At 29.7% G+C, this 21,644-nt stretch overlaps 2 protein-coding genes across 12 annotated transcripts; one reads left to right on the top strand and one right to left on the bottom strand.

Moving 5' to 3' along the window:
- Positions 1 to 602: 602 nt before the first annotated feature.
- LOC122571579 lies at positions 603 to 7,417 on the bottom strand. 4 transcript variants are annotated; one of them, XM_043735511.1, is made up of 14 exons: positions 6,857 to 7,414; positions 6,428 to 6,454; positions 6,206 to 6,329; positions 5,821 to 5,967; positions 5,207 to 5,385; positions 4,907 to 5,113; positions 4,550 to 4,771; positions 4,147 to 4,339; positions 3,845 to 4,055; positions 3,423 to 3,729; positions 3,208 to 3,353; positions 2,797 to 3,013; positions 2,238 to 2,536; positions 603 to 2,129 (listed from the first exon to the last, which is right to left on the bottom strand). In XM_043735511.1, exons 1-13 carry the CDS (start codon positions 6,896 to 6,898, stop codon positions 2,321 to 2,323), a joined length of 2,238 nt encoding a protein of 745 aa, XP_043591446.1. In that variant the 5' UTR covers positions 6,899 to 7,414; the 3' UTR covers positions 603 to 2,129; positions 2,238 to 2,320. The 4 variants fall into 4 exon arrangements, with proteins under 4 accessions (XP_043591446.1, XP_043591443.1, XP_043591444.1 ...); XM_043735508.1 differs by having other exon boundaries at positions 3,208 to 3,729; positions 6,857 to 7,417; XM_043735509.1 differs by having other exon boundaries at positions 2,247 to 2,536; positions 3,208 to 3,729; positions 6,857 to 7,417.
- A 548-nt stretch (positions 7,418 to 7,965) lies between these two features.
- Positions 7,966 to 19,706, top strand: LOC122571468 (RNA-binding protein squid). 8 transcript variants are annotated; one of them, XM_043735241.1, is made up of 10 exons: positions 7,967 to 8,244; positions 11,474 to 11,509; positions 11,784 to 11,824; positions 12,026 to 12,153; positions 12,331 to 12,477; positions 12,559 to 12,690; positions 12,785 to 13,010; positions 15,670 to 15,741; positions 17,521 to 17,636; positions 17,835 to 17,932. In XM_043735241.1, exons 1-9 carry the CDS (start codon positions 8,120 to 8,122, stop codon positions 17,586 to 17,588), a joined length of 975 nt encoding a protein of 324 aa, XP_043591176.1. In that variant the 5' UTR covers positions 7,967 to 8,119; the 3' UTR covers positions 17,589 to 17,636; positions 17,835 to 17,932. The 8 variants fall into 8 exon arrangements, with proteins under 8 accessions (XP_043591172.1, XP_043591176.1, XP_043591171.1 ...); XM_043735238.1 differs by having other exon boundaries at positions 7,969 to 8,244; positions 12,785 to 13,052; XM_043735237.1 differs by lacking the exon at positions 17,521 to 17,636 and having other exon boundaries at positions 7,966 to 8,244; positions 17,835 to 19,706.
- Positions 19,707 to 21,644: the final 1,938 nt, after the last annotated feature.

Raw genomic sequence — 21,644 nt, 5'->3', positions numbered from 1 at the left:
ACATTTTGAAGGAGATTTCGACGGAACTGAAATGTTTGAAGAAATTAAGATGTTCCGGTCAATAACGCAAACCAATTATTCAACTTTAGATTCGATGAATTACATTATAAAGAACAATCTCTCGAAAGCATATCCAAATTTATTAATCGCATTACAAATTATGTTAACGATGCCAGTAACCGTAGCTTCAGCAAAATGTAGTTTCTCGCGATTGAAACTAATAAAAAATTATCTGCGATCATCGATAAGCCAAGAGAGATTTTCATCTCTGGCTATTCTGTCAATAGAAAGTGAAGTAGCAAATTCAATTGATTTTGATGATGTTATCAAAGATTTGGCGTCAAAAAAAGCGAGAAAAATTATTTAATATTATTATTGGATTGTATTATTATTTAATATTCACCTTATAAAAAATATATAATATGTAACAGCATTTGTAAATAAATAATTCCTCGTTGTAAAATTTAAGTATAGGATTTGAATGTGTATTCAGGTCCCGCAAAATTTTTGAACCCGGCCCCGCAAAAGGTCACGCCGGCCCTGACTTGAATGTACGAGCTACATTTGATTGCGCGATTCTGCTATCTTTCTTTTCTTTTCTTATTAAAAATAACAAAAACAGACATATGATCGCAGCGATATCGCGCAGTAAAATGTCGCTCGTGTGTATTCATCTTCACGCCTTTTTTACTTCTACTTTTGGACGTTGTATCCGCACTGCTTGTTCTCTACTTTTCTGCTTTTACAGCTCTCACTATACTGTCTACACTGTACTGTTTCGGCTACATAGTTATACATACTACGAACTAACTTGTACGAAATTGCCAATCCTTTAAATTACTTTCTCCGTAACAGATCGAGCACAAGGTCACTCGCGTTAAAATAATAAAGATCATCGAAAAATTTATATTTCCGAATGTATGAAGACATATAAAACATAATGTCCAGTGAATAATTCTGTTTCACCGTTACGTTATATTTCCCGTAACGTATCAGTCCGCAATCGACTCTTCCGCTCTTCCTTGAAAGGAATTCTCGCCTCGTCACACGTCGCGTTGTTTTGTCTCATATCTTTATTCAAAGTCGTAGTCGTTTGTATTCACATTCTTCCATCAGTGAGTTATCTCGTGTTTGTATGTAATGAAAAGTAGCGTGTTAAGACAAGGTCATGATTCAATTGTACCCCCACCAACACAAACCCTTCTCCTAACTACACTTCACTAACTAAACAATTACTCAACCTAAAATATTTGTTTCCACCACACATACAAATATATTTACTCTTATATGAATTAGTCATGTTTATATTTTTTTATTATTTGTTCCAAAGTTCTGTTTGTAATTTATAACAATTTTCAATGTATACATTACATTTATGTATAAAGCGGGATTTCCTTTTTTATTGCCAATTTTTATTATTCTTCTTTTTATTTTCTTTATTTATTCTCTTAAAAAATTGTCGTTGGTTTTTAATACTATTTTCGATTGATGCTAAATTTTTTCCAATTCTTCATCTGTGCACATAGAAAGTTTCTAGGAGTGTTCAAATACTTTTTAATTTACTGTATGTATAAATAATAGTGAAAACTCGAATAGAAACATCGTTTCACACAACACTATCTTACTTTTCACAATGTTCGTTTTATGACTCATGTAAGAAACGAAAGTGTCTTTTGCTAAGGCCAGGTAAAATATCAGAAGGATCGTATCTTGCTTAAGAGGGTAAGGTTTTATTGTCTCTTCGGAGTATTAACGGTAGGTACAAAATAAAGGAAAAATAGTACCTCAATTCTCTCAGCCATATAATGGTTTTAAATCACAACACAACGATACGCCAGGATTTTCCAAGTTAGGATTAATTAAATCGTAAAAATAATCTTTATTTTCTCAATGTGAGAATTGATTGTAAAGTACTTGTAAATAAAAAAAAAATTTTTTTCACTTCTTATAAAAGTATTGTATTCAAATATAAACTGTTCCATGTAAATCATAAATATAATACCAGTATATAATACAATAATTAATTTAATAGATAAGAAAATTTCATACATAATATACATTAAATACGCTTACAAAAATTATGTAAGGTAATTCGAGTATTGCAATCGGAATAATATCGTCCAAACGTTCTAAAACAAAAACAAAATATTGTAAAATTAGAGTTTTCATATTTCATAATATTTTATGGGGACATTACACTATATGTACATAAAAATCGACAAATAAAAAAAACATACTTGAGTTACCTCCATAAAATATTTTATATCTTCACGCATCAACAATGTTTATTTTTTAGCTCAAAATACAATGCTCAAGATAGCTAGAAAGACAGATGTTTTCTGTTCTCTTGCATCAGATACAAAGCGCGTAAAAATGCTCGATAATCAATTTCTAATCGACCACCTCTTTCTACGGAGAAACATTTGTGCACAGCGTCCAGTTCTCTGTTGCTAATTAATTGTAACATACGCCTGATAGACAGAACTTTGATCAAACACTCTTTCGAAACTGTACCAATATTCTCTTTATCGTAGCCCTGTAATTTCGAAATTTATGATTTCAGAATTTTGTACATATATACGAAGGTCTGTACGATTTTAGAATCAATAAATTAATACCAAATAGCCAATAGATTAAATTATGAAATTAATTCTAAATATAATATCGTGAATTGATGGTAAAAGTTCTGAATCCTTACAATCCTTACTAATTAAACCCTAATCCTGACTAACTAATTTTTTGAATATGAAATTATTTAATGATTTTAAACAATATGTTCTTTTCGTAATTACGGACCCTGAACAACTCCTCAAGATTTGGTTGTTGCATTCTGCTTAGCTTGTCTACTGCCGTTGTGGCCATGTGCCTTTCATCGAAATTCAAGAATGTCTTAGGGGAAGCTTCCGAAGGCACGTGTTGTACAGGCACTAAAAGTGGTGCTCTTTCTAAACTTCCCATAGCAACAGCTTCTTCGACCACTTCCCCAAATTTCACATAATCCACGGAATCTGATCTTTAACATAAAATAACAGAATAATAGAATAATTAAAAATTGATCTAAATATTGAAAATATAAATAAAGTAATTGAAGAGATTAATTTGGAAATTGAAATATTTTTCAGCAGATATTATGAAATAAAATAAAGAACGTATTAATTATTACTTAATTACGTAAAATATATGTTAAGTTTACATGTATTTATGTACCTTAAAGGTGATTGGAAAATATTCATAATAGTTCCCATTTCTGTGCAAGTCAAATTACAACGTAGTTGATCCAAAGCTCGCAGAAACTCTGTTCTTTTTATAACGTGTTCATTATGAATATCATATTGACGCATGAATTCGATAACCTTTCCCATAAAAGAACAAATAAAGGATGTAAAGGAAAAATATAAAAATACCCACATTTTGTGTTTTACCTTTATTCTTTCCCGCACAACTTTTGCTTTGATTTTGGCTAAAATTAAAACGATATTTGTTTCACCAGCTGTTGCTTCCGGTGATAGTTTCTCAGCGTTGATTTTTCTTTTTTCTTTCACCATAGTGTGGTACAAGGGCTCTTCGATTGGTTGAGCCTCTAATTCTTTTAAAAACCAATTATAATTGAAACCTAAATCATTATTATACCTCTTTTCCAATGCAAACTCCTCTTCTTCAGAAAGTAGTACAGCCGCAGTTCTTAGAACTTGACGTAATTGCGAACGTGATACGTGACCTTTGTTATGTCTAAGAAATAATTAGGAACGGAAGCATATAAATAATAGTATAAAAATATACGTACATTTTTGAAAAAAATATTTTTCGGGAATATATAAATATCGTTAAAGGAATATACATATACCGATCATAATCCTTAAAAAATTGTTTTATCATAATTCTTCTTTCCTCGACTCGATGTCGAACTTTTAATAATGTTTTCTCACAAAGATCTCTTATATCTTTCCCTTCGCATTGCCAATTAGACGCTCCTTTTCGACTTAGTTTCGCTATTTCTTTAGGCGGCGACTCAATTTTCAAATTGGGCAGCTTTTCAATTTCTTTCACGGTAAACACTGTAAACAGAAACAGTTCGTAAAATGTAAAGTTTGAAACGATCACGATCAGATAACGAAAATGGGAAAATGGGTTCTGTCCCAAAAATACCTTTATCGATGTCATCTTCGAATGTACGCCAACATACACGATCTGGATCATTTGGGTCTTTATAAAGCGTAACGAGTGCGTCAATTTCCGTTTCCGCAAGATAAAGGCGTCCCAAGCTCGAAATCTGAAGACCATCTAATCCTCTTTTGAAGTTGGAAATCGTCGTTCTGCCCGCGTTCAAAGGATCAAAATCCTATTATTTGTCGTAATCGTTAATTTCCTATTTGTTGTTGACATTTTAATGAAATAGATATATCCATTTTACTATAATAACAATTGTAAATAAACTGTAACTAATATTTTATGAGCGTGGTAGTTATACCGAGTTATAATATTTTTATAAAAATAGCAAGCCCACTTTTAAAATTTTAATTACAAATCTTTATAAATAAAGGATTATTACCTTAAAGAATTCCGAAATGCGTAATCGATTTTCAAAGATATGTCTTTGAATACGTTGAATAACTTCTATCAAGGGCATTGTACTTCTTCGTTCTTCCATTACCGGATGGAACACAGCTTGTTTCCCAAATACTTTGCTTGGTATGAATTTACCAATTTCCGGCCTTGGAAGTTTCGGTAATTCAGCCGTAATAATTCGACCAGGAAATTGATCAAGTAATTCCTTTTAAATAAATAAGATACAATATTTATCATAGATTTATCGTTCAATACGTCTGATAACAAAACGAATGAATCGGTAATGGTAAATAATGAACGTAAGAGGAACATTTGTAAAATATGCAGAATAAAATATTACTCCACCAAGAGCCAGCATTTGATGTTTATCAAAGTAAGATTGAATTTCGTCAATCGCCTTTAAAAAGGCCACATAGTTGATCGTATAAGCATCTTTCGCGAATCTTTTTACAAGCAAACAGAATTCTTCGGAAGCAAGAACGATACCTAGAAATTTTAGGATTCGCCCGAAATGCGTAAATGTTACAGTCCCGGCATTTTTTGCAATCTAAAAGATAAATAATTGACGTTTACCGTATAATTATAAAATAGAAAAATGTATCGATAGATTCTTAGGGAGAAGATTATTTTTCACGCAGACCAGTTCGTAATCTTGAAAGTAAGGCCTCAACACGAGTCTTCTTTTGTTTATAAGAACGGCAATTTGAGTGAGTACGAGACATAATTTTCGATGTTCCGTTGCACTTATACGATTTACATGCTCTGGATCTTCCCATTCCAAACCAGTTACAAGCGGTTCGCTTTTGTCGAATTCAGGGGCTACAAGAAAAACACCAATTTTATTGCTGTTCATACTAATGCGCTTAACGAAATAAAGGAACATTTAGAAAAGGACACGAATTTTGTTCCGACGATGAGTTCACCTAACGGTACCGGATTATGTATGTCAGTCAAATTCCTTTCTTTTCAGATACGGCAGTAACAGTTTCTGAAATTTATTCTTACAGAATAATAGAAATTTGCTTACTTGTTTTAAATACCTAAGACACTTACCCCGAAGAGGGTCAAGAAAGAAAATTACTTGTAGATATATATTACAATATAATCATTTATATAAATATAGAGACTTATAAATATCTGTGTAATGCATATAATTATAAAATATAATTATAAAATAATTTAATAAAATTTTGTTTAGTCTTGTAAACTATATATTAATATTATAGTATATATCAAATTATAAATTCATCATACCACTATCGTGAATTATTTCACAAAACTGGGTGTAAAATATTCGACCATCCTGAACGCGGAAATAATCGGCCAAATCGGAAATTTCTTTGTCAGACAAACCAATTTGATCCTTCAGCGGCCCAGCCAATACCGAAATAAATTTCGATTCTGCGTATTAAAAATATATATTGTATAATTCACGATCGTCATTTACAATCTTCGTGAAACAATATGTTTGTAAATACTAAATATCTGCTAAAAATCAAGATACGGTACCGAGTAAAATAAAATTTTAATATGATAATTCGGAAACTACGAAACAATTGAAAAACACGATTAAAGGTGTTCAAGACAACAAAAATAAAAATTTGTAATTAATATAATAATTGAAATTGTGTAACCTTACCTGAGATTAAACAATTATTGTTAGGATCTAGCGGTTTGTAAAAATTCCATAAATTAATACCCACGCGAAAAATTGCCGCTCGGATTTTATTACAAGTACGCCAAACGTCCTGTAGCCTCAAAATCTATAGATAGAGCATTTGTTAAACGTGAAAAGTTATTTAAACTAAACGTATTTTCTCCCTATATCTTATTGTAAGTGTGATAGAAATCGTGGCTTTACCTTCTGCTGCTCAGGCATTTTGGACAACTAAAAAGTAAAATGTTAGGTATTACAAAAATTTTATTCTGTAAATATCTATAAATTTTGCTAATCGTAAACGATAATTCCGTTCACAAACAAAAAACAAACGTTAACATTGATAGAGATATAAAATATTCGTTTTACTAGTTATTGTAATTTGCTAGTAATATTCTATTTACTAGCGTTATTCAAAAAAATACGTTGTAAACGAATAGGAAGAACGTTAATTAAATCAAGCGTTAGGTTAAATGAGCACTAAATGACCTATTATAATGTTTACTTATTGTTATTGTCGTCACAATAACGAATAAATAATAATAATACATAAAGACTTTAAGATATATAGATATAATATAGATATCGATTAAAGAGGCTAAGCAAATAATTCTCATTAAATTATAATCTTACAATGCATGTGATATGTATATGATAGCACATGCAAATATTCATATTTATACGTATACGTAAATATATACGTGTATATATATATACATATATACACAAAATAATAGCATTGAGCGAGTCAACTAGAGTGACATCTAGGTTGATGCTGGCGCCAACTACTAGCGTCTACTATAAGAACGCTGAATCAACAGTAAACATTTCCCGCTTTTATTGGACATCAACGGAAAGATGGACTTCTCCTTCTTATTTAAACATTTAAATAATGAGTCATGACTAAGTAATAAAAATAAAAATATAACAACATAAATTGAAGAAATTGTTATATCAAAATTAATTTGGGAGCAATATTTTATTGATTTCTTACAAATTACGCGCACAGAATTCTGGGAAGTGATGCCGAATGGAGCCAAATCATTACGGAATTCTTATTGGCTGCTACGTATTACTCAGTATTTCCCACGAATCTTATTGGCTCTTCGTTTTCGCTCCATTCCCCACGCAAAGCTAAAATTTTCGTATGCGTGCCATTGTATTAACTATTTCCCCTTAACATCACTGAAATACTCGGCAACATCGATTGGTGTAACAGGGCCGTAACAATGCTATGAAATAATGTGTATGCATTATCTTTTTGAAACTAAATAATTTTTCATGATTTCAGATACAGAATAAAATATTTTTTATTTCGTAGTTGATGTAAAATTTAGTTCTATCGATGCAAGTAAAATAGAGGACCAGTTTGCTAAACAAGATATATTAATACTCATAATATTATCTTTGATAATATCGTCTATTACTTATAACTTTTCAAATTTTATTCGATTTCATTTTGTTCTATCGAAATTTGAAAAACCAGATACTAAAGATTAAGCGTCGTGAACAATGCTACAGAAGAAATATTAATTCTCTTTTCTTGACTGCTATGCATATATAATTATAGCACGCTGAAAGTAACGCGATATTTTTGGAAAGTGCAAACCAACGTGGCATTGGGAGTTTTAGGTACGATACTGTGTGATGAAACCTGATTGGCTGAGAGAGCCGTAAGGGGGAGGGGAAAGTAAAAGAGATTCCATGATGCTTTGCGCGGAATCTCCTGAGTCAAACGGAGCGCAAGTCGTACCTCTTCCTTCTCCATTTGGCGGTCGATCAGTACGGACGTGAGAGTGTGTTAGCTCGTGTAGTGTATTTAATTATTTGTTAAAGCGCGATTTATAATTGTGTTTTAAGTGTTTTATTAAAATAAAAAAAAAAATAGAATAAATAATGGCCGATCAGGAGAACAAGGACTTCAGCGAAGATATTGCCGATCAAAACTTCGAGCAGAACGGCGAAGCAGAGAACGGCGGCGGGGACGCCGCAGAAAATGGCCAAGAATCACAGGAGGACAGGTAACCCTTTTCGTCTTAAATTTCGATCTTGCAATTAAATTAATCGTTGTTCTACGAAATTATCGACTTCGATTCATTTGGTACTTTGAGCGCGCGGGAATATGTAGTAAAGCTTCCAAACGAGAGTTGCTTTGTGCGATACGATTGTCGCGATGACAAAATGGCGGATGCGCGAGATCCCGAAAATCGTAATCCGTTCCCATCGATTCTAAAGCGAGCGTTCCTAGTATTGCAGTTAACTTCTTTTGTATTGCTGCAGTATAAAGAAATCCTAGGTATCAATCTTTTTTTTCGAAAAGAAACAACAAATAAGAAAAGGAAGTGAGTCGGTCAAATTAAAAGGAATGCCGGCCGCAAGTTTAGAAAGGGCGCGCCCACGCATTGTTGTAAAGTAAACCCACAGAAAAATCAATTTTTTATATCAAGCCAAGCAATTTCATGCATAAATTTGATACACTTTGCTTGGGCTCGCTTTTTTCAATTTTTGTTACCATTACATATCGTATCACGTCCTCGTGTTTTTCACACACAACACGCATTTATGCGTCAAACCAAAACACTAAATAATATACATATTACGTAAATATGAGTATGTAGATTATTCAGGGAGGGTAATGCGCAATAATTATTGGTTATTTAGTATTGTCGTGATATTTAGAAATATTAATAGATTATAAGGATTTTTGGTGGCTGGTGGGCACAGCACCTTGCCTTTCCCCCTTTTCAGCGTAACGAGATCTCAAGCTGGACGATTTGCTCATCGACAAGTTTAGATGTCAATGTTGATGTACGGACACAGTCTATGTAAATATTTTATAATATCGCATTGTACGTTCGTTCTTATTCTCTTACTATTATCACAGCATTTTTAGTTCTATACCTAAGGGATTCGACTTTTTTTTCTTTGTATCCCTACAGCTTTGGATTGTCACAAACTCTTACATAGTTTGGGGTATGTTTTTGCAAAATGGGTAAGCTACTTTAGATTGTAACTTGTAGAACTACTTAAATTGATATCGGGAAAGAAGATGTAACCTTCAAATTTAGTAAAATTATATGAATTTTCAAATTCTTATGTTACAAAAGGTTGTATAAATGTCGAGTACAAAATATAAAATTATATATATAAGGTACGAAGAATTTGGAGGTATGCTTCCTCTCACCCATAATGAAAGTACAAATGTGTGTTGAGGGACGTGATATCTATACATAAGGTAACAAAAATAAATAACTGAAAACTGGCATTCTCTTATTTATTATATCAATTTAATATACAAGTAAAAATAAAAACAAAATTAAGTATTGCATGTTCTTTATTGCAAAATTATGATAAGGTAACTATATACATATAAGAATTATAAATATTATAACTTTATATGTGCTGTTGTTGCGAGGTATACGTTTATCTGTTTAAAATTTTGTAATTTTTTGTAAACTCCTTATTTCTGCTCTCCTTCCTAGTTAATTCTATTCTAGTTTTGTAATTGATAAAGACAAGTTGTGATTTCATCAATGATAAAAATTTCTACATATTACACAAATAATAATTGTAATATTTTTATAGAGCATAAACTTTGTAATGCATTTTTGGCCAGCTGAGTCTTCCTCATTGATTCATTGCAGCAGAATTCTGGTTAGTCAATTCTTCATGATTGACAATATGTACGCTTACCTGGGATCTGTGAACTGAACCGTGAAGCCTTATGATTGACTTCTGAGTCTGAATTATTGTGAGAAGTCTACGTCAAGTTCAAGTCCGTCATGTTTCGTCACAACACAAGCACTGGAAGTCGAGTCAATTACGTCAGATCAATAAGTCTCGCACAGACATACACTTGCCTGCTGGGTCACGCGTAGAGTAATTTCTGATCAGATGTCAATGCTGTTTGGGCGTGATCAAAGCACAGAGTCACTAGGGCCAAAGCGAAAAACTCCGATAGGTCGGAATGCCATTAACCCAGTTTATGTGGCTTGATCTGCAGGTGGCAAACGACCCAGTGCGATTATGGCGGGCGGCTCGCAACCGGCTAACCGTGACCCGACCAACAACTGATTACCGGCGAGTGACTGGTGCCTACGGTATTTATCACCAGCCCTAGATGATATATGAAAAGATCAATCTAAGTACAGACAACTATCATCACACTGCCAGAAAAGTGAAAAATATTGCAGCTTGTTATATTTGTATATGAAAAGGCTGAAAAGTATATCAGGACTTGAAATATAATATTTTGCTGATGAATAAACAAAGAGAGAGAAATACTATACATATATAAATATACTATAAATAAACATAAAATATTGTGTGCATATATAGATATTTAAAAAGTATCAAGAAGTGACCATCATTAACTTGTAATGTGGAAACAATTTTTTTAGCTTTTTAATAGAGTTGCAGTCTATCTACCATATGTCAATTCTTTGGGCCAATCAGCAGTCAGAGTTCAACTTGGAAAAGTTAAATCTTATTTCCTTTAGGAGCAGCTGTATGTCAACTGGAGTTATAACTATTGTTCGAGTTCACATGAACGTCGTGAAAAGTACTTTGCTCTCTCAATGCGTTAATTTTTACATATCTACTTTTTTCCAAGTTTTTTCCTTTAATTTTTGTTGATAAACACATCTATCTGAAGTTCAAATCAAGGTCTATGTGGTGTGCAAAGCAGTCTTCTGATGGTTGTTTCATATAATCCTATGTTTCTTACTAAGGATAAACGCACAATTTTCATATAAGATTGTATTAGTGAGTTAATTTATTCTAGGTATTTTTGTGTCCTTATTAATACCTTAACTATGAAATTAAGATAATTTTAGTTTTGCAAAGTTATTTATTCTTCCAAATTTTAAAGTAGACATTAATGTAGGTCACTTAATCAATTGTAGATTACATTTATACATGAGTATATATTTATATTTATATACATAAGAAGCATTTAATAAATTGCATACATTACCTGTTAAATAAAATTCCTTACCAAAATGTCTTTAAAAGTTTATCCAGTGCCCTTTTTCCAAATGATATACTATTGCATTTCTTATATATTGTCAATATTAAATTTTAATATTTTAACGTTTATTCTAATTTTTCCAGGGGTCAAGTCAAACTCCTTTTTCAAATATAAATGGAAATAATTTGTAACAAAACTTAAATTTTTGCTTCAACCTTAGTCCTAAAAATTTATATAAATTTCAAGATCGTTATAATAACATACATTACATTGCTTTGCAGGTCAACCGGAGGTAATCAGGATTCTTTAAATGATAGGTACATTCTATTTCCATTATTATTTCTTTACTTTCTAATTTGCACATGAAAATGAAAATAAATGTTTCCCAAACAGTTTTTGCATTGTAATAGTTTTAAACACATTGTAATATGTATAAATTAAAGTATAAGTTGTTAACATTTAATTATTTATAAATGAATAGTTATGCAATTACAAAATTTTGAAAAATTTCAAAAATTAATATTTTATTTCATTTTCATAAAAAAATTTATTTAATTTAATTCAAATCTTATTTTATTTTTATTTTTACAGGAAATTATTTGTGGGTGGCTTAAGCTGGGAGACTACAGACAGTGAGTATTATTTTGCATTTTAAGAATTATAGTCCTTTACAAGATATTTACAAACTATGATGTTACTTACTTAGGACACCTTCAGATGACAAGTCATATGAGACTAAATTTAATACTGAGTTTTTGTATTATAAATTTAGTAGTATAAATAATTGAAGAATTCAATACCTAACATTTTTAAATAAACACATTAATTTACAGAGGAATTAAGGGATCATTTTGGTACATATGGAGACATTGAAAGCATCAATGTCAAAACAGATCCTAATACCGGACGGTCGCGTGGATTTGCCTTCATCGTTTTTGCTAAAGCCGAATCGTTAGATAAGGTAAAATTAATGAAACCAATAGTTACATATTAAAGTAAAACTAATATGATGATAAACTTATCCAGTTCTGCTACTGACTTTATTTGATGTAATTCCAATTGCTGAAAATAAGTTATTAGGACTAATCATGCGAATTCTAAATAATTAAAGTTTTCATGGAGATTATTTATGTTTCAGATCATGGCAGCTGGCGATCATATAATTAATAATAAGAAAGTTGATCCTAAGAAAGCAAAGGCTAGACATGGCAAAGTCTTTGTTGGTGGCCTTTCAACAGAATTGTCAGATGATGATATTAAGCATTTCTTTTCTCAATTTGGAACAGTAAGTATCTTAGTTTTCTTATTTGTCGCTATAAATATTTATGCCTATTAGAAAAAAATACAATGAAATTAAATGTTGCAGATTGTTGAGGTAGAAATGCCATTTGACAAGACAAAGAACCAGAGGAAAGGTTTCTGCTTTATTACATTCGAATCTGAACAAGTAGTAAATGAATTGCTGAAAACTCCTAAGCAAACAATTAATGGTAAAGAGGTACGTCCTATACCAATAAATAAAATAATTAATTTTAGAAAAAATGTTATACATATTGACGATCCTACTTAATGCATTTTAATATATTAAATAGGTCGATGTGAAGAAAGCAACACCTAAGCCTGATGGTATGGGAGGAATGCGCGGTGGCGCTGGTGGTCGAGGCGGTCGTGGTGGTAGAGGAGGTAGAGGTCGCGGTTTTGGCGGTCAAGGTGGCTGGGGCCAAGGCGGATACGGAGGTGGATATGGCGGCGGTTACGGTCAAGGCGGTTATGGCGGTGGCTATGATGGATACGGAGGAGGCTACGATTATTACGGCGGTGGGTACGGCGGCTATGGTGGTTACGACTACAGTGGATACGGTAATTTTATTGATTATTACTAAAAGAACTTACACGCGCTTATCGCTGTGTAGGATTATATTGAAGAATTTAATTTCTCTTTTTTATAATAATCAATAGCAGATAATTCTCTACTGCTATCGTCCCAATGTATGCGGTAAACAAACGTAATATTAAAATTATTGCCATTGTTACATTTGTTGTCTTAGCTTCTTTCCTCATGCATTTAAATTATTTTTTGTTGCAATTTATATAAATCTCTGGTAAAATTTCAGCTCATTAAAATTTTTAAAATTCAATAATGTTACGTATATGTTGAAATAACTTCTAGACATTCAGCAAATCATTCGATATAACGAATATTAATAAAGTTTCTTTTTTATCAGAAACTAGAAAGCTATTTAATTTATAGAATGCAAAATATATTTCCTGTTAAACAAAAAGTTTAGCACAATATTTGTTTTAAAATTGATTAGTATTAACAGTAAATAATTGAGTTTTTGTGAAGTAATTTAATAAATATTGATTAATAATATTAGCAAATATAAGTTTAAATAAATTAATAAATTCTAGAGTTCATCATAGTATTATTAAAAATGATAGCTTATATTCAAAGTAAATGTTTTAAGCCATATACATATGGGACGAATTTTGAAAATAACAATCAGATGTCGAGAAGGTTTTCAAAATTACCTGACACGAAGTTTTAATTACCCATACCTCCTATAAAATTTTGCTTTATGTAAAATCTTATAGAAAATTTTTATTTATATTACATAAATTTAAATCATTTGCCTCAACATAATATAATACTAACTTAGTATTATATGACTAAATTATATTTTGAAATGATATAAAATTGATGTGATATATTACATTTATGACTAATGTTGAAAATTGAGCGCTGGTTTGCAGGCAGATCAGCGATATCTTGACTTTAAAAATTATTTACATTAAACATTTTAATTGATTATTTACGAATATTATTGAAAATATCTATTGAGTGTTGATATTTCTGAATTAAAATTATATACGAAACTAATTAAGAAAGTAAACCAGCAGCTCAGATACGTAGGAAGTACATTCGGATTATGTTTTTTACCTCTAAGTATGTATAATACATATTTTCCCTTTTTTTGGCTACAAAAGAAAATTTTATTGCGCATGAATAAAAAAAGCATAATCCGAAAAGTAAATCCCTACTTCCAGAGGGTTGGCTGTTTTTGAGCTGTGATCAACTAACTTATTGGTTTTAATAACCTCCTAAGTTAAACTTTTTAATGCCTTATTAATATTTGACTTATATATACATATATATACACACATACATATGAACCACATTAAACGCAGAAAAGCAGGATATCATATAATATGTAACAGTGAATGTGTGAAGATGATTAAGAATTACTATAGTTCAATGTGGTATTTTCAAAAAATTTAATTTCTTTACGTATATTTAATTGGTAAATAGTGTATAAACATTTCAATTAACTTCTTTTAGTAATTTACCAATAGTTCAAACAATGTAAATGTTATAATAGATCATTTCACTTAGTAAATGTACATAAAAGTACTAATTTCATACGTTCACTGATTGATGTCTGTGAATCCGTGGAATAAATTAATTTTTTTACATTTCTTATCTTTACTATAAGTTCTGCAGACTCGCTGACTTCAAAACACACGCAGTCACTGTAACATAGTTATATGTGAACTTGAAATGTGTGGAGAACATTAAAGCAAAACTATACAGGATAATGTCGTATGATATGGAATATTAAACCTCCAATCCTTGCTTTCAAGTCCTGCCACGTTTCCTAATATGCATGCTTTCACATATTTCCACATTTCACATAACCACTTCATTCATGAAAAAACTAACACACTCCTCAACAATAATGAATTATTGATACTTGCAATCATTGTGTTTGATCTATTTTATTAATTACGTTCCATTGTTTTTAGCATGATTTTTAGTTCATTTATGAGAGAAAACGAACAAAATCATTTAAAACGGAGAAACATTTTGTACACTATAAACCAATTTATAAAATTATTTCCTATTGCATACGCCAAATAAGAGTAAATGTTGAAAAACACAATAGCAAGTCCACATTGAATTTATATTTATCTATTTGCGTGTTCGACCCTGCACACACTTTTTTCCTGGGACTGTGGCAAATAATTAAATTATTACACTAAACTTTCTTGCCGTAAAGAAATTTAAGTGCATGCCACTTCGTGTTAACGGTAAATAAAATCAATTGTAATCTTTTTTGATACATGAGTTTATGAACAGCCTCTGCACTTATATTACATGTTAGATGTGCAAACAATGAACCCTTTGGAAGATAAAATTATCTTTTAATATTATTAAGCAGTATTTTTTAAAAAATTCGTATAATATATATATATAAATAATTTAATATAACATTTAAAATTATATTTTCGAGAATATTTAATTTTAAAGCTTAAATTTACTAAGATCATACAAATTTACATATTGTGTTACACACATACTTGTGTACCGGCGATAATTTTTATTGGTATCGTAGATATATTATACTATACACAATTGCCGGTCCATGTTAATACTGACCCCATTTGTCTCTTATACCGTGTGTTCCATGAAACGCAGACGGCTATGGCTATGGCGGTGGTAGTTACGATGGTGGCTACAGTGGTGGGCGCGGTGGTGCACGCGGTAAAGGTACGCATTAGCGTTCCTTCTCTATTGTTTTGTATTTTCCCAAACGTGCCCTACTTTGTTAGCAGAAATCCACTTTCTAAGTTCACATTCATTTCATCAATTATTTTTCATCACCATTACTTTACCTCCTATGTTTGTTTATATTTATCCTTCATCATCATTTCCCTTTATTTTCTCTAAGTATGTGTGTACATGTACGTGTGAGCATATGAAACTGATATTTTATTATTTTTATAGTTACAATACTAATGAGAATAATGAATTTTCAGCAATTACTGATATATATTATTATATACATAAATATTTACTATTGTGTAACCTAAATGTAAATACTCCATTCCTGCCACATATTTTTAGAAATAGCTTTTTTTCTATTTCTCAATATTTATAATATATATTCACTTGTCTTATTTTCTTTAACCGCTTTTAAAAGATAATGTTTAAAGAAATATTATCTTACACTTTCATATATACTTTATTGTACAAATATCATACTTATTTAAGGATAATTCAAATTATAAATTCATGAAGAAGTATTTATCATTTTATTGAATAGAAATTAATTAAATAGGAAAAATTTATTGTAAATTAATTAAAATTCCTGGTTTACACATATATATTAAAAACAAACTAGGAAAGACATTGATATATCATAGTTTTAAGAAGAAAGAAAATGTGTTAATATATATGTAGTCCGTACTTTATTTGAATTAACACAACTATGTAATTGTAATATACAAGAAATTTCATTTAGAAAATCGTACAATTTCATAAATTCATAAATCTTAATGTGTGAATACTAAAATATTTTGGTATTATTAGTAATAAAATTTTGGTTAAAGAAAGTGTTGGGAGACTAAGTTTCTCTCTATATATATTGAGATAGTTTCATCATTTTTAAGAGTATATATAATTTATCATTCTGAATAATTGATATATATTTCTAATATACTAATAAGATTTTCCAAGTGATTGTGTTATCATTTCAAATTACTCATAGTCTAAAATATCATTACACCATTCGTATATATGTATGTGTGTGTGAAATTTATATATCTGAAAGATATATGTAAGATATATAGAATATATATTTTTGATAATAAGTGAAATATATATCTTACATATAAAAGCATGTCATATCTCATGCGTACAATATGGTGCATATTAAAGTTGAAAGAAAAATGAATAATTGAAATTTTTCATGCTGGTATTAAATCCATTTTCATCTTTATTTCATTTTTCATATCCTTAACCTTAAACATTTCTGGTTATTTGATAAAAACAACAAATTGTTATTATGATGTTAATGATATATCTATAAATTATATTTTGGTAATAGTATATAAGAACTATTAATATAAGTATAAAGTAAAGTCTTAGTGAAGTAATTGTAAATTATTTAAGTAATTTGAAATCTGTTTAAGTATGTACACAGTATCGCAATATGGAAATTTCAGTATTTCAGCATATGCAGATTCCAGAAATGTGTAAGGAGAAAAGGAGAGTATGAATCAGAACGCAGCCTTGCAGCTTACTACCTTAGCCTGTAGCCTCTATGTAGATTCTTCGTAGTTTTATATCCATTACGTTAGTCTTTATCTTTATATATTGTTTCGTACTTTATTCTGTTATTAATAGAAGTGTGCGTGCGGTAATTTCTACAAATGAACCGTTTTGTGGTCAATAATTTGTAATTTCTTCAAAAAAACGGCGGGAGGAAGAAAGCGGGGGTATATATCCAAGTTGCTGGACTAACGTACATCGTGGATATTGTTTCAGGAGGCTCAGGCTACGGCGGAAAGCAGAGGGGAGGTGGTCGTCAGAACCAAAGGCACCAACCCTATTAATGGAAATCATTCATTGCGACCGCAATGCAATTCGCATTGTAACCGCTGGTGAGTCATCATAGCTTCCTGACATCTATAAGTTCAGTCTCAACAACCTTTCTCTTCCTTTTCCAATGTCATTTATGTTTAATGTTACCAAAATGGTTTCATGTGGTTACATAGTAAAAATATTTAAGAAGATGTAATATAAATATTATACACAAACAATACAATGCAATACATTTGAATATTTATTCTTCTTTTCAGGTTTCCTGTCCATCCACAAATCTCATAACTCGTTAAATCATCATTCCATTAAACCACGCCACTTTCAGCAAGATTTTCAACAACGCAGACTACTGCCGCAAAATAAAATGAATCATCAGGAATCACGACAAAAACTGTAATAGCTTCACGTTTTTCGTCTAGCAATACATCTGTATTATCAAGACAACAAAAGCAAACATATATACATATATATATTATATATATATTATATATATACATATAGGTACACAATGCTTTCTTCCATCTCTCGTTTACCCTTTTGTACAAAGTGAAAAATACTTCATATTTCACATTGGTCCCCTATCTCATTTCATCTTATTTATCATTAATTTTTTTTACCGTTAGTGTACGTTACGTTGTTCAGCGTAAGGCAATGTCACATCGCAATACGGTTGCAAACTTATTAATATTCTGTTAATACAAATATGGAATGATATGAATGCTGGCGTAATAATTATTCCAAACGTATAGACAAGATGCCTTACAATGAAATATTGTAACGTAATATTTTTGTGCAAATGGGAAAGCAAAAGATGATAGGAAATAATTTAAATACAGATATATTAGGAAGAATCAAGTTTCTTATTCATCGCTTGGGACTACTGAGAAATACCTACGTCCCTATTTTTAACAATAAGATTATTATAATTTGTTTATAAACTAAACTTAATAAGAAGAAAACTACTATAGAAAAGTAAGCAGGCAATGTACTTTTTACACGGCTATGATAAGACAAAAATGAAAAATACCGAATTGTTTATAATGATTGTGTGAGGTATGAAATGAGGTAAAAAGATTATTGCTTCCTTATTGGTAAGAAAAATAGGATAAAATAAATTGATTTTGTGTACATAATATATACCGCGTATGTTTGTATTTGTGTTAACCGATCCTAATAATTTAATATTTGGAAAACAGTATGTACACAATACTTCTTTAAAATATAGTGATAAACATCTATACATTAGATTTAAATAAGACTGACACAAAGATTTAGTGAATTTGTATTACAAACAATATTTTGCTGATTCTACCACAGTACGTGCATCGAGATCTAGATATTCTTTCAGTTTTTACTCTACACTCAAGAACAACACATACATACATTATATTTATATACCGATAGTTTCATTCTAGGCAAAAAACATCGTAATAAGATTTTTAAACTAAAAGAAAATATTGTATTTTTCTCAAATTCAACACTGTTCTATGTCACAAAAGTATTACATTAAAAAAAATTAGACAAAAAATAATGCCTTTTTTTTAATTTCACAGTTAAAGCGAAATGTACAAAACGCAATCTTAACAATATTAAACGTTTTAAGTAAATAGAATTGTATAAAGTCCTATTGTCTGACATTATACTATAGGAAATAAGCTATATTTAAACTAAATTTTTCACTAATTAAAAGAGTATACATTTTAAGTTATTAAATTTTATATATAGTTTTCCATGTATCATATTGAGTAAACACTTTTTCTTACTAATTCGTATTAAAATTGTAAAAAAGAATTTCTATCTTGATGTATATATAAAATGGGGAATTTGATACTTTCGTTCTATGTTGCGAAATATTTTGGTTGTTAAGACAAATCAAAGAATTTTTGAACAACTTTCATGTCAGGTAAAATTTTATAAAATTTAATTATACATAAAATCATATCATGAAATTTATTTGTAGAAAGGCATGAAGAATTAGATTAAATATAATATCGCATAGATGTTCATCATAGTTTTTCACAGAACAATCTAAATTTCTTTTATTTATTTATAAAAATTCTTTGGTATATAAATTTTGTGAAAGCTTTTCATTTGTGTACTTTATATAATTAAATATATTATGTATTCTAGTGCTTTGTTTTATTACTACTAAACCTTAAAAATTAGCAATTATTTTATTTTGAACGTTAAAAAATATAATACAACAAAATTATTAAAAGCATGAATTTGAAAACTGTAAGTATTTCGTAAATGTTGGGAACTCTTGTTTTGATAAAGTTTGATGTAGGTATCACCAAGTGTTACATGTTGTGTGTGTACATGTATATATTATATATATATACCTAACTATATATATACCTATATATATATATATGTATATAAAGTATTTCACACTTGTACCGCATTTAAGAGAACATCTCATATCATTGTTTCTGATTTAATAGTATTGCAGTAAAAATAGGTATCAAATAATTTAGTTCTAACGATATACTTGATTGATTAACGATTCTCAATTATTTGTATTGTAGTATTGAGATCGCATTTATTTATCATTGTCAATTATTAATTATATTTATAGAATACCAGAGTTATATAATATGGATAAAAGCATATATATATATATATATATTCATCACATTATAAAAAGTATAATCGATTAATAGTTATTCATTGGCGATCTTCCATAGGTTATAATTTTTAAATGTTTTATCTGCAGTGAACGTACAATAAAATGAAACTACATTTGTCAATATCTAAAAATAATTGCAATAGTACTTCTAGCCGTTCTATCGTAGCATTACAATAGTATTAAACATATGTACTGCAATAGAAAAAATTACATACTATGTCATGAATCTAGGAATGAAAAGGACGGAGTACAAATCTATTGGGCTTAAGTTTGTGTCCGGAAGGGGGTAACGAGATACTGCGCATGTGGTGCTAAACGATCGGTGATTGGTCGATAACAGATGAATTTCGTTATTGTGTTGTTAGGAACATAAAGTGTAATATTAATGCAAAAATATGTATTGAAACAAAAATATATGTAATACAAATTTGTAAAAATTCTACATAAACGAATTTATATATATGTTCTTTACTATTGTATCACCCTTCTTTACTACCCTATTTTGACATAATTTTAATTTATATTTATATATAATTGTATGTAATTTTCAATACATTATTTTCATCATTGTATATTTCAGGATATTTCACAATCCTAACTGAAGTTACCAAGTAATTAACATTTACCACGTCTTTAGCAATGTTTAGTGTATTTCAATTAATTTTTAGAAACAAATTGTACATATAAAATTTCTTTTACAGTTTTAATTTCAAACCTGCTTTATTTTTATACATCTCTTTTCTTTACATCACTGATTTTTCTGCTGTCAGCAGAATTATTATTAATCTCCTATTTCAAATAAAAACAATAGAAAAAAAATATCTTATCTACCATTTATTTATTAATGTACAGTTTCTAGTATGCCATTATCCTTTTCCAAATAACATACAGAGCCTCTCTAATAAACAGTTTAGTTTATTATACATGTTTGGAGCAAGATTTTGAATAAATAAGATATCTTTTTTGTGATATGTTTGTGCTTGAAGAAAACTGAGTGCTACATGCAAAATGTTATATTCTGAAAGAGAAGAGTTTGTCTAGATTACAAAGTCATACTCTACAAATATCAGAAGATAGAGAAATGGAAACAGTTGCTGATGAATCCTAAAACATGTAAATTTGAACTATATTTAGCAATAAATAATATAAATCATTTAAGATTTGTTAAAATAATGTCTCCTGGACCAACAGAAAGTTAAGCTTGCATCAAGAAAGATATTAACTTTTTAGATGATCTAGACTGTAATAGAATACTTACAATATGATTTATCTGCATGTATATACATAGTTTTGTATTATGTCTCTATAATTCTATGTAATTATTTATTGTCAAATAATGTGTTTCCAATAATAACTAAATAAAAGTGATAAAACAGATTTTCAAGAAAAAAAGACAAAAGTGATATTTTAATGAATTTTATTATGAAACGTTTTTTTT

The sequence above is a fragment of the Bombus pyrosoma genome, linkage group LG10, assembly GCF_014825855.1.
Source record: "Bombus pyrosoma isolate SC7728 linkage group LG10, ASM1482585v1, whole genome shotgun sequence".
Lineage (NCBI taxonomy): Eukaryota > Metazoa > Arthropoda > Insecta > Hymenoptera > Apidae > Bombus > Bombus pyrosoma.
Note: the sequence above shows the minus strand (reverse complement) of the source record. Positions and strands in the feature narration are given on the sequence as shown.